The 13714-nt window shown below is 40.8% G+C and overlaps 1 protein-coding gene and 1 non-coding gene across 15 annotated transcripts in view; one reads left to right on the forward strand and one right to left on the reverse strand.

Annotated features, from left to right (window-relative positions):
* The window catches only part of ALG9 (ALG9 alpha-1,2-mannosyltransferase), a 114741-nt gene that overhangs the window by 3229 nt on the left and 97798 nt on the right, over nucleotides 1-13714 (reverse strand). For 11 of the 14 annotated variants that reach the window (XM_072821954.1, XM_072821956.1, XM_072821950.1 and 8 more), the window contains 2 exons: nucleotides 12819-12937; nucleotides 9132-12531 (listed from right to left, as the gene is read on the reverse strand). The exons of 1 other annotated variant lie outside the window; for it this stretch is intronic. In XM_072821954.1, the coding sequence (XP_072678055.1) occupies nucleotides 12494-12531; nucleotides 12819-12937 (157 nt within the window). In that variant the 3' untranslated portion in view covers nucleotides 9132-12493. Of the gene's footprint in view, nucleotides 1-9131; nucleotides 12532-12698; nucleotides 12938-13714 lie in introns of those variants that run through there. 2 more of the 14 variants (XM_072821951.1, XM_072821948.1) reach the window with 1 other exon arrangement.
* LOC140631359 (U6 spliceosomal RNA) lies at nucleotides 4296-4401 on the forward strand. Its single transcript, XR_012028985.1, has one exon. It is a non-coding gene; the product is annotated as a U6 spliceosomal RNA (small nuclear RNA).

A 13714-nucleotide genomic window follows, 5' to 3' on the forward strand; every position in this document is an offset into this window, starting at 1 on the left:
GAGAAGCACAAGCAGATGGGATCAATAGACATCAAGTCCTGTGCTTATAACGGCTCCCAGTGTCACAGCAGAAAAAAACGGGTCAGCCCAAGGAAGTCTAAAGGACATCACTGTCATGCTCTCTGGCCTCTTGCCTCATATTTATTCAGTTTGCCTCTTCCTCACCATCCACAGGGCTTTACAAAACAAATGCTCGTTCAAGCTGATCTGCTCTAGAGCCACCCCCCTCCCCCCCGAAAGAGAAGGCCAAGTGCAAGACACCTGTATGCAGGTGGTTCTTTCTTTATTTTTTTTTTAAGATTTTTTTTTAATTTTTATTTATTTATGATAGTCACAGAGAGAGAGAGAGAGAGGCAGAGACACAGGCAGAGGGAGAAGCAGGCTCCATGCACCGGGAGCCCGACGTGGGATTCAATCCCGAGTCTCCAGGATCGCACCCTGGGCCAAAGGCAGGCGCCAAACCGCTGCGCCACCCAGGGATCCCATGCAGGTGGTTCTTTCAAGGCAGACCCAGAAGCATCCCACTGAAAAGGCAACCAAGAAATAATACATGAAAACAATTTTAATTAAGAAAAAAAAAAAGTGGTCGGGATCCCTGGGTGGTTCAGTGGTTTAGCACCTAACTTTGGCCCAGGGTGTGATCCTGGGGTCCCGGGATCGAGTCCCACATCGGGCTCCTGCATGGAGCCTGCTTCTCCCTCTGCCTGCATCTCCGCCTCTCTCTCTATCTCTAATGAATAAATAAAATCTAAAAAAAAATTAAAATTAAAATTAAAAAAAAAAAGTGGTAGATGGTCCAGTTCACACACAGAAAACCTGAGGTACAGGCAGGCATTTTCCAACTATCTTCATTTAGCAAGATGACCCTGGTAAATGGATTCCCAGGTCTGTACCTAATTCATTGCAAAGCAGTAATTATCACCATTGCATTAATGATATTTTGAATTTATATTTATACAAAGACTGTCTTAAATCCTGTGGAACTCAAATATTTTCACCTCAAAATTTTAATTGCATTTTACAACTGAATTGCATAAAGAAGAAGAGGCCTTGCCTAGAGTCACACAATGAATTAAAATGAATGAAGAAGCTGTGAAACTCATAGTCATGGGTTTTTTTTTTTTTAAGATTTTATTTATTCATTCATGAGAGACACAGAGAGAGAGAGAGGCAGAGACACAGGCAGAGGGAGAAGCAGGCTCCACGCAAGAAGCCTGGTGTGGGACTCAATCCCAGGACTCTAGGATCATACCCTGAGCCGAATGCAGACACTCAACCACTGAGCCACCCAGGTGTCCCCATAGTCATGGATTATTACTACTCCTTGCTTCATCCTCTACCTCCATGCCACAGTTTATCACTAGATATAAAAAAGGTGTTGGATTTCCAAAGCAAAACTTCTCTTGAATTCTTGAGAAGCACAAATCAAAGAAATGAAACAGCCAGTTCCGATTCAGGGCAGTACACAGAGAAGTTAAAATAGGGGCAACTGGAAATAGTGAAAGGGAATAAAGGGGAAAGGAGAGAAAATGAGTGAAAATATCAGCAAGGGTGACAAAACATGAGAGACACCTAACTCTGGGAAGCAAACAAGGGGTAGTGGAAAGGGAGGTGGGTGGGGGGTTGGGGTGACTGGGTGACAGGCACTGATGGGGGCACTTGGCGGGATGAGCACTGGGTGTTATGCTATATGTTGGCAAATTGAACTCCAATAAAAAATATATATAAAAAATAAAATAAAATAAAATAGGGTCAACTGGGTGGCTTCGTCAGTTAGGTATCTGAGTCTTGATCTTAGCTCAGGTCTTGAGATCATGAGTTCGAACTCAGAGTCATGAGTTTGTGCCCCACATTGTGCTCCACGCTAGGCATGGAGACTTAAAAACAAAAAACGGGTATACACTGGAGTCAAGATGATCTAGATTGACATCCCTGTTCTGCCAATTACGAGTTATGTGACTTTGGACAAGTAACCTACCCTAAGTCTTGGTTTCTACATCTATAGAATAGAGCTATAAAGCTTACCTCATGTGGTTGTTAAGATTAAATAATGCATATGTAGCGCTTTGATTAGTACCTAACAAGAATAAATTTGAGGGTTTCCTCAAATATTAGTCATTAATAGTTATCTACTGAGGAAGTAGAAGCAGGAAAGAAAACAGTCCGATCAACAGAGCTTTGGCAACAGACTGCCAGAATGAAAAGATGAAAGGAGTACATGACGTATAGAAGACATAACTCAAGGTCTTCCAGAAGGTTTCTCTCATTGGCAAAATAGGGGCAAATCGCAGCTGAGGTCTCATGAGGTTCTTGTGAGGAATACTATCCACAATGGAAAGTACTTTGTAAAGGAAAAGTGTGGCACAAATGTTAGAGGTTATTGATCATCAAGCACTCACTGAGCTGGAGCCCATAGCAAACAAAAGAAAAGAACATTTAGAGACCTGTGCTCTGGGTGTGCAGGCCCCCACATCCCCCAGAACAGCAGCCAGATCGAGTACTTCCTCCAACCTCAAGGGCGGGTTTAAGTACAACAGACCCCGAGGTCAAACCATCATGGCGGCTTTTCTCCAAAGTCTGAGGTGTTCGGGTTCTATTATGGGCTCCGACATTCTCAGGACAGACCCCTGGTTATCTTGTCAGATGCTCTACACAGCTCAACAAAAACTCTTGGTTACAAAACAAACAAACAAATAAAAACAAACTTCTTGTTACAGCGTTAAATGCAAAAGCAAGGTACACAGTGTTATTGAAGTTGTGGCCACTTAAACAGAAAATGCTTGGAAATAATAGATTGCTCCTAAACAGGCAGTATTAAAATATCTTAAGATTGAAAAAAAAAAAAAAAAGCAAGTGCCAGAACAGTGTACACAGTATCTTATCAAAGTAGAATACACACACGTGCTTTTATAAGCATTAAAAATAATTTTTTAAAGGTTCTAGAACATATATGAATCACATTGGTTGGTTATGGGAAGATAACAGGGTACTGGGGAACAGGATAGAAGGGAGATTTTTCAGTGTTCAATATACCCATTTGACCTTTTGTTTTTTTTAACATATACTATATTCCAGATTTTACATGAATTTCACCCATTTTTCTGTCTTTTATCTGTTTCAGGACCCAACCTGGGATACCAATATCCAAGATATTTACACTTTTTGAATTCTGAACCATGAAAATTCTTACATATTCAAACAAACCAGCCTTTTGGCTCTTGGTTAGTTACCACACTATAGACTAGACTCTGCCTCTCCCTGGTTGGTTTTCCCCATGGTATCCATAGATATGTATAAAAGCCCTCTCCTGCCAGATATTCCTTGTCTAGCCTGGCTATGTCCACAGAGTCCAGATTCTGTCTTTATTTTTATAAGCCTTTACAACCTGTCTCACACCAGACCCAACCAATGTAAGTAGTTTTCAGCATGGAAGTACACTGTTCCCAGGTTCCAGCTAGACAGAGGTTTGATTTAGCAAAAACAGACTACTTAAAATATTCCTTGTTCCCTAGGAGCTTTTTCCTGTAGTGTCCCCTGGAAATAGTATTTTCCCCACTTCCTTTCCTGATCTGCCCAGCAGAACTATCAGGAAAAAGGTCAGAAGAATAAGAAAGAACCAGTGCCAAGACCCCCTGGCCATGCCACTCACATCTCAGCAGAAATTCAGCTGGGACTGTAATCAGAAACCGGAATTTCCACTAACTTCTAGGACTTCAGGAAACCAGCTCCCTTTCTGATCTAGCCGTGTGATTAAAATTAGCTGGGCCACACAGTGTTCTAAAAAGCCCCTAGAAAGACTCACTCTTACTAGGACAGCCTCCAGGCTGTGGTTCCTGGAGGCAGATTTAGAAGGTGGTAAAATGACTGAACCGACTTTGACCAAGTCACGTTCTTATCTCTGCCTGTCTAATCATTCCAGACACTTCAACATAATATCCAAAAAGGAGCTAGAGGGCTCTGGACTCCAAAGAGGTCTTGAAATAGGGAGTATGAAGTCATGGTTAAGAGGACTTGAATCTCAGGCTTGCAATTTCCTACCTAGGTGATCTTGGGCAAGATGTATAACATCTCTTGACATCAGATTAAGAAGAAGATAATAATAGTTATCAAACTCGTGAGGTTGTTGTAAGGATTATGTGAAAGAAAAGCAACTTGAAACATTCCTGATATATAGTAAATGCCTAAAAGATGTTAGCTATTATTCGTATTATTTCTTTGCAGAGCAAATCTCACCACCTAGAGGGTGTAAGAAAGAAAAAAGTGAAAAAAAGAAAAAAAAATACCAAAAAACCCCCATGCTCTGTTCGATAGCACCTATACTAAAATTGGAACAATACAGAGAAGATTAGCATGGCCTCTCACAAGGATGACGTGCAAAATTGTGAAGAATTCTATAATTTAAAAACAACAAAAGGGGGCACTTGTGTGGCTTAGTCTGTTAAGTGTATGCCTTCAGCTTAGATCACAGTCCTGGGATCCTGAGCTCCAACTCCACATTGGGCTCCCTGCTGAGCAGGGAGTCTGCTTCTCCCTTTCCCTCTCCATGTACCCCTCCACCCCCTGCTCATACTCTCACCTTCTAGCTCTACCTCTCTCAAGTAAATAAGAAATCTTAAAAATAACAATGCACTTCCCATATAGTTCTAAGATTGAGTTCAAAAGAGGTTATCAGGCGTCAACAGATAAAGAAGGAAATCTCCTATATCAAAGAGCTAAAACTTGTCTGGTCCTCAAAGCCTGTCTGCCTAGGTGGGTACCCTATAAATGTAAATCATCTACAAATATTATCTTTTCATTCCGTGATCTGCACAGGAGGAGCAATCAGAGGTATTCTAAAGCTGTTACTTTACAGGGACACAGCTCCTGCTAAGTGCTAGTACTTTTCTTCAGCTACTGTGCTGGGGATAATGTGTGGGCATTTGATGGAGGGGAATGCCCTGCCCATTCACATATCCTTTGGGTTGCCTTTGACAATATCAGTAAGTGAGCAGATGCAAAGTCAAGATTGTGTGTAGGATGCAGTTTGCTCCTGTTCGGAAACCTTAACAATGGGCAATCGGCAGGTAATTAAACCTGAAAGTAGCTGCTTCCCCCCTCTCAACCAAATACATGCCTTTTGTTACCTCTGAATAACATGGAGGTCATGTTAAAGAGAACTGAAATTAACTGAGAACTGACCTGAGGATCCTTTCCCAACCAGGGAATCACTGTTGCAATGGATGACGCGTTCTCCCATAAATCATGAGCATGGTTTTCTCCTGGAAATTTTCACAATTTCAACAACGTAACAGTGCAATGTAGGGATGATACAGATTCTAAAGAAATGTAGCTGAGATATTTCCATTTACACTGGAATTTATACACCAAGAATACAGCAAATACTGAAACAGATTAGTTTCCTGGAAGCAAAGGAGCTGTGAAATTTTCAGTGAGAATGGGCTGCCCTCTGCTGGGCATTTAGGGAAGTTTCTAGGAGGGCACTGGGCAGGGCTGCCTCCACAAGTTTTCAGAAAACCGTGATAGTTGGAAGTAAAACAAAAAACAAAACCAAAAATTAAAAAACAAAAAAACCATGACAACAATTTTAAACTTTGGTGTTATTTTTTAGAATATCTCCCGTAATCACAGACTGTGAAAACACAATTATAGAAAAGGCCCACGGGGAAGGGGATGAGTTTTTAAAAACACTTGAGATTCTTTCATAAATGTAGCACCATGGGGATCCCTGGGTGGCGCAGCGGTTTGGTGCCTGCCTTTGGCCCAGGGCGCGATCCTGGAGACCCAGGATCGAATCCCACGTTGGGCTCCCAGTGCATGGAGCCTGCTTCTGCCTACGTCTCTGCCTCTCTCTCTCTCTGTGTGACTATCATAAAAAAATAAAAAATAAAAAAATAAAGTAGCACTGTAAAACCAGCCTCTTTGCTACACAGCTCCACAAATATTTTACTGGCAAGAAAAAAAAAATGAAAATGTATTCTCAGAAATACCAGGGAGACTTAGAGACATTTTCTTAATAGAGGCAAGAAAGAAGCAAGTCTAACTGCTGAATGATACATGGCATTTTCTTGTTGGTTGAGTGGGCACATTTCAGGTCATTTCTCTCAAAATGAGATTAACCTTTGCTCTCGTGTCTGTGTGTGCATATGGGGGGAGGCGGGTAGGGAAGCACAGCTCCAGAGAAGCTCTGCAGCATACCATAGCAGAGCAACAAAGGGGAAGTCCTTAGTGCACATGTCCCAGAGTGATGCATATGAGATCTACAAAGTAGGCTCACCCAGCAAGTACTGCACAGGGCTCATGAAAGCCACAGGTTCTTACCTGAGCAGGCCAAGCAGTGCTGATCATTATGGTCTGATCTTAAAGACCAGGCAGCTTTCCTCAAGGCTGGATCTGCCTACTCAAACATCCTTCTCAATCAACCAATAAAATGGCACTTAGATGGGTCTGAAATTGTCAGAATAAAGTCATTTCTCTTTTCCAGATGTGTTACCATTCAAATGTGCTGAATCAATGGGAAGAGAACTACAGTAAATTATTAACATCCATTAGTGTACATCAGTACCATATTAGTTAATTGTTTCCCAGAAAGTCGGACCCAGAGAGAGAATGGATAATAAGGGCAGGTAAGTGTGATAGTCAGTAAAAAAACACAAAACAAAACAAGACAAAAAAAAAAAAAAAAAAAAAACAGAAAATGCCGGCAGGTGGTGGTGTGGCAAGAGGTGTGGATGGAAGCCTGCATAGCCAGGGATTGTAACCGGAAAAGACCACCAAACATTTTGCCTACTTAATTATCTGGGATCTCTGGCATGATTGTTTGCCTTCCAGTCTCTTAATATCGATGGCAGTGGATATAAAATCACATAGAAAGTTGTTTTTTGGGCAGCCTGGGTGGCTAGGCAGTTTAGCGCCGCCTTCGGCCCAGGGTCTGATCCTGGAGACCCGGGATCGAGTCCCATGTTGGGCTCCCTGCATGGAGCCTGCTTCTCCCTCTGTCTTTGTCTCTGCCTCTCTCCCTCTCTCTCTCCCTCTCCGCCCCCCCCCATCTCTCATGAATAAATAAATAGAATCTTTAAATAAATTAAATTTTAAAAAAAGTTTTTTTTTTTTTTTTTTTTTTTTTAATGATGTCAGGGCCCACCTGCAGCCACTAACTCAGAATTCTTTAAGGGGTTTGGAGGGTTCAAGCAGATAGTGACAGTTTTGTAAAGGGTCCCCAGTTGAGTCACTTGTGCAGCTCTGGTTGAGAATCACTACTCTATAGGTCATGTTTTCTCCAGCACTGAGTGTGATGCTGCTGGGGCAGCTAGCAAACAGACCAGAAAACATACCCTTCTCACTTGGCAATTTGAGATTCAAGAGCTAAAATGGCAAATACAGGACAATGGCACCAGTTGCCAAACACTAGCTCTGCAGGCCAATGAAGGTCAAAGAGAACCCTCCTAAGGTGGGGAACAGCTAGAACTTGTGGTTGTAGGTCTGTGAAAAACCCTTGACGGAATTCATTTTAACTTGATTCATTTAACATTGGAACCATCAAGAGTCAACTGTTTATACTTTTATCTCCAGGCATATAATGACAATAAGCAGCCCAGAAACTAGAAACTAAAAACAAGAACAAAAAATGCTAGCACTCCTAAATATTTCATGAAGATACCTATAGTTCACTTAAAACAATTTTTTTTGAATGCTCCTACTCAGGTAAAATGCTATTTAATCTGACTCTCAATTACATTATGAGCCATTTATGCTAAAAAGGTCCAATAGGAATTCCCAGTCTATGTCACTACAATTCCATAACTTCATACCTTTATTTAAATTTGCCTCATTTTGTTTATCAAATCAATTAGTTATAATTTATATCGATGTCAGATCTATGTTGAACTCCACAGCTGAAGAGAGCCAACACAACCTTCAGTTCTAAAACATTACCTGCTAACTCGGTATTACTGAATTTGAATGTATCACTACAAAGCCATCCTGCAGTTAGACTTCCTTTTCCTAGCAGGGCTGATAGGAATGGAGCACTTCTTCACACCTGGAAGGGAGGCCATCTGCCCCAAACTCATTCAAGAAGGTCTCCTAAGTCTGACCCTCCAAAATCAAATAATAGAAATATTCAATAAAAATATCAAATCTCTTTGTAGAAGGTACTCTGAGGAATCTGCTTTAATGTGAAAGCCTCTCTACTTCAGGAGAAGTCCTAAAGCATGCACAATATGGAGCCTCCTTCAAGCCTTCCAAATTGCCCTTGGGGTAGCAGAGGAATTACTATGTTTTCCGTGGTCTAAAAATCTGCCAACTTGAAAGCAAAGGCTGTGTATTAGTTGTAGGTTTTTTTTTTACTTTTCTTCTCCATTGTCAAACAAACGTGTATACTACCAAAATGTTCAGGGAACTGTGCTGAGCACTGAGAGGGTGACATGGGCTTTGCCACTAGATGTGTCATTGATGTTCTTGAGAGACCAGGAAGGATGACATTCTAGACAGAGAAAAGTAAATTAAGGCTGTGGGCTTCTCCCTCCTGGAATTCTATTAATAAAATCCCCTTCTCTGAAATGACTTGAAAGAAAGCAAACCCAAGTTTCATGGGCATTTTGGGTCCTAAGGAAAGAAAACTGATAACCAATCATACAAAACCAGATAACTACTAAAAGTTATTGGCTATAGGTACAAGGTATGGGAATGATGTCAAATTCATTCACAAAAAAACTTTTATTGTTCCTGACAACCTCCAACAAAGGAGGAAATTGCTTAAATGTTAAATATTACCAGATCCACATTTCTATGAATGTTAAGACTGTCGTGGTCCAGAGATTTTTTCATCCAAAAACATACAGTGCATCCGGAAACTATCACTTTTTAGGCACAACACTGACATGTTGAGTAATCTTCATAGTGCTTCGTTTTTCCAAAAGTACAATAAAACTAACCTTCGCAGGCTTTCACAAATAAAGGCTTCTTCCTAGAGTTTTCAGAATAAACATTCCAGACTATTTGGCCTGTGGAAGGCAGGTCTATACACTGAAGAATGAGAGTGGGGACAGATGGGAGGAGTTGAGTTTCAATCTCTGAAGATTTAAAAAAGACTCCATGTAGCAAAAGAGAAAATATCACACTAAACAGGAAAGTCAAATTGCCAAGATTTAATTCTTTCTTTTACAGAAAATACATGTATGTAATATAAACACTGACAAGTAAGATAAAGTACGGGAATCAGGAAGATAAATGAATTGGACAAGACTTGCTTCAACACTGCACTGCTTCCTGATTTCATCTGCAGCACAAATTACATGGTCATATATATTGGAAAAATTAAAGGCAACATTCATCTAGATTTACCAAAACACCAGAGGGCTCTGAAATCCAACAATGCCATACGGAAATCTGATCTTTCTGTTGCCCAAGAACAAAGCTGAGCACATTTCCATCTATCCATTTACTCAAGGCATTGAACGTAGTAACATCAGAATGAATTAACACATGAGATTTAATAGGTCATGGAGGCAAGGATGAAATTGTTCCTCTTTTCCCTCTTAAGAGAAAATAACTAAATTAAAAGCAGAGCTGCCTGACACCAGATAGAAGACAGCATAATCACAGTGAATTATTCCAATAAATCCCATGAAATGTAACACACAATAAAGGACTGCCATTGGTGCTTTGCCCCAACAGTCACTCCAGATCTAATGCTATAAAACCACATGAGTTTTTAAGGCTCTTTCCCAAAACTCCAAACTAGGAAAAGTGACCCAAATAAATGGTTGAGATCAAGAGCCACCTTGATTTAAAACAATGTTTCTAAACTCACATTCAGTAATAAAGAGTATGGGCTCCCATTTTCTAGGATTATCCCAGGAGATTAAAGTGACTGGTCTTTTATCAAAGTGTACCGGGTGATAGGTACACTTTGGTAATAGATGCCTACTATACTGCCAGGTTCAATAATGGGGCTCAGTGTCTTAAGATCTAGGGTTCAGATAAGGCTGCTTAAGATCTAGAGATCAGTGGAGTCCCTGACTGGCTCAGTCAGAAGAACATGTGACTCCTGATCTCAGGGTTAAGTGTTTGAGCCCCATATAGAAATTACTAAAAAATAAATAAACTTGATAGAGATTAGAAAACCCTGAAACTGCCAAGTATACCCACCCCCTCACTCAGCTCTGTAATCAAGGTTCTTACAAATAACCTGTAGTCCTTCATTCTTCAATATTCAACAATCTGTGGAGAAAGAAGTGCCTCAGATACTGCATCCTTATGGAAGGCAGAGCTTACAGGAGGCTCATGCTAAACAATGATTCTCTAGAAGAGAAATGCTTGTATGACCAGGTGTTTTGAAACTCTTTTTTTCTCTAGGCAAAGCTGGGGAAGCAATACAGGGAGGCTATCCCTGTATTGCTGAGACAGAGATTTTTTTTTTTCCTAATGTGTTTATATAACATCACATGAGAAATACTCATTTTCACCACAAAAAACATTCATTTTTATATCCCTTACCCCTAGCATTTGGCACAGTGTTTCACAATCTATTGTGCTCTCACTAAAGATGGACCTATAACAGAGAAAACCAAAACCAGGTTTGAAAAGGGATAGGAACGGATATTCCCAAGAAATCCCTGGATCAATTGTGACCTTTTTTGTGCTCTTTACAGTAAGTTCTTACTCAGAAGGCTTTTTTTTTTTTTTAACATGCAAGATGATAAAATAGACCAGCCATTGTATCTCTTGGATTAAGAAAAAAAGCTACTCACGGTGGACCTCTGTTATGGGACTCATTTACCTCTGCAAAAAGTAGAGCGCTTTAGCCATTGCAAAAGACAGTACATTGTTCCTGCAGGTAGAACAAGATCAAGATCTTTCGCTGAAAATTCTCTACCCTGTAGTCAGACCACAGGTGACAATATTTGCCTCAGAAAGCAGGAACCAAGTACTGGGGATTAAATGCCAGAAATCTTTAAAGCAGCAAGTGGGACCCTGGCTGAGCTTGACTCTCCCATCACTGTTCTAAACTGTCTAGACCAAGTTCCTCTCCAGCGCTTCAACCCTAGAAATTCCATTAGAGGGATCCCAAAAAGGAGACTTGTCATGTGGGAACCAGCCATTTTCTTCCTCCCTTATTACTTCTTTTCTCCTCTCTTGGGATCAGTTTCTGTTGAAAAGACCTTCTCTTTAAAGGATGGAAGATGGAAAATAGCTTCTATCCTCTGGAAAATAGCTTTATCCTATTTGCAGATACTAGACACAGTTACCCTTAGGAAAATAAGGCACCTATAATAGGCCCTCAGATAGCCTATGTGGAAATGCAACTAATAGGGGATCCTGTGTGGTTGCAGAAGAACAGAGCTTCCAAACACGAGCACTACTTTCTTGACACAGGCTGGGCTGCATCATCGGGTGCTGCTGTGATGGTCTGACAGGCACAATGGAGGCTCCGAGGAACTCAAAGAAATACAGATAAAAGTCTTCTTTAAAATAGAAAGTTACATTATCAAGCAGGTCTCTGGCCAACACCATCATTCTTCCAAGTAATGTCTTCAGAGTCAAGAGAGGAAGGATGGAAGCACACTAGGGTAGAAGTTAGGGAACCAGGTGCTAGTCCTAGCTCTATTACTGACTGGCCTTGTGACCCTGGGCAAGCCATTTGACGTTCCCCACCCCCCATGCCAAAGTCTGTTTCATCATCTGTAAAATGGGGATAAAACCACTTGCCTTTATCCCATGTCATGACTGTGAGGACCAAACGAGATAATGTGAAAGTGCTTTGTAAACTATGGAATATTGTAAGTAAAGTAACAGTAATACTTACTACATTTTAATTAGGTCCTTATCATTACCTATTTGACTAGACATGCCCCATGCAGAATGCACTTCGCAATAGATAGAATCAAAAATAGGTGCTATAAATACATACTTGGCCCTTTATCCACCAGGGTTGTTAAAAAAAGGGGGAGGGGGAATTCTTAATTTCCTCAGAAATGGCCTCAGAAAACATTACTTCAAAATATGAGGTCATCCAAACCTACCAAGTGATAGAATTAACTTTCTCCAAATATGTCCCGTACAGTTATGGTCTGGTCTGTTGATACCTTAATACAGAGAAGTCTTGAATTCAAACAACAGCATGCTTAGACCTAAAGAAAACATATTACAGTTTGTTGTAAAGGAAATAAAATGAAAATAAGAGGCATTCTACATAATGAAATTAGGTCACAGTTCCTCAAATAGTTGCCTTTTTCCTGAGTATCTCCAGGACAGGGTTCTAGTCCTGTGAAGTGCTTTAGAGAAGCTTAGTCTTGCATGAGGTGAAAAGGACATGTAGGTTGGCAATTAGGCTGTGCTCATTTTCAGCACTAGAGTTTGAACAAGGTCTGCTAGGAGCTGCCAAACAGCTTTGGTGGAGAAGCCCATATGGCCCAAAAGAGGCTTGCTACTTCTCAGATGCCAGGCCAGAGTATGGAGAACAGTTTAACGCAGCCATCCAGTTCAGGGATTTTCAATTCTTCCTGTAAGGTAGTTCTGCTCTCCTCCGGTCTAGTAAATAATTGAACAGAAGAAAAACAGTAAGATGTAGAGCAACATATCTACCACACTTTAGGGCCTTTTCCTGCCTAGCTGCAATAAGTTTACATGCAGAACAGAGACACAGGCAAGACGAGAACGTGAAGGACTCTGACCAGCCCAAAGCACCCAGATTCCAGTCTCTGTGTCAGACAGCTTTTATTACAAATGTTACAAATGATGACTTGGAGGGAGTCCCATCAGTGCAATCACTAGTTAACAGGATGACCGTCCTTTGGGGCCACAGGCGTGTTGCTAACCTCCGCTTTTCTTCCTGATTTGCTTTGCTTTCCGGGGTTTGAGGATGGTGTAGTTCGCATACACTGTATATTGATCTGACAGGAAGGGGACATAGAATGCCCGCAGTAACTTTGAAGATCTGAGAAACAAGAAAGAAAGAAAAAAAGAAAAAAGACGAGTCAGAAGTTTGTCATTTGAGAGAATTTCCAACAATGTTGAAAATGATAAAATGAAGTTACCTTAGTGCAGTGGTGAGGATCTTACTCTAAACATTTAGCACAGAAAAATCTCTCATTTAACTACTAAATCATGAAGACAGATTTAATCGAGACCAAGTACCTTGCTACCAACACTGAAAAGATGGCATCCCTAATAAGCCACAGTGTTTCCTTCAGAATAGCTACAGGCCTTCACTTTGCACAGAATATGCCATAGATAAGTTCCAGGTCAATCAAAGGACTGCTATTACTGGAATAAACTCTTAACACCCAAGTGGTTTCTGCATCTAAGAGACTGTAGAGATGCCAAACGCTCCAATGATCCTGATTCCAGTTCTTAGTTTCCTAGGAGAGGTAAAGAAAACTATGTCCTGGGCTTTCTGTGCACATGCTCACTCCAGCAGTGCCTAATCAGAGAGAGAGAGAGAGAGAGAGAGAGAGAGAGAGAGAGAGAGAGAGAGAGAGTATACACACAAGCTCATGGGTCCGTGGCAGGTGGTAATATACCAACTTGTTACTAAAATATACAAAGAGCAGAAAGCAGAACTTCTCATGAGTTTCTCAATGTGAAAAATCCCTCACATTTATTGAGTACTCAGTATTAGACAAGCACTAGAAAAAGTGCTTGCACTTCTAAAGATATTATTTAATTCACTCAATAACCCCATGAGGAAAGTGCTATTATCTCTACTTTAGAG

This window comes from Canis lupus, chromosome 3, assembly GCF_048164855.1.
Source record: "Canis lupus baileyi chromosome 3, mCanLup2.hap1, whole genome shotgun sequence".
NCBI lineage: Eukaryota > Metazoa > Chordata > Mammalia > Carnivora > Canidae > Canis > Canis lupus.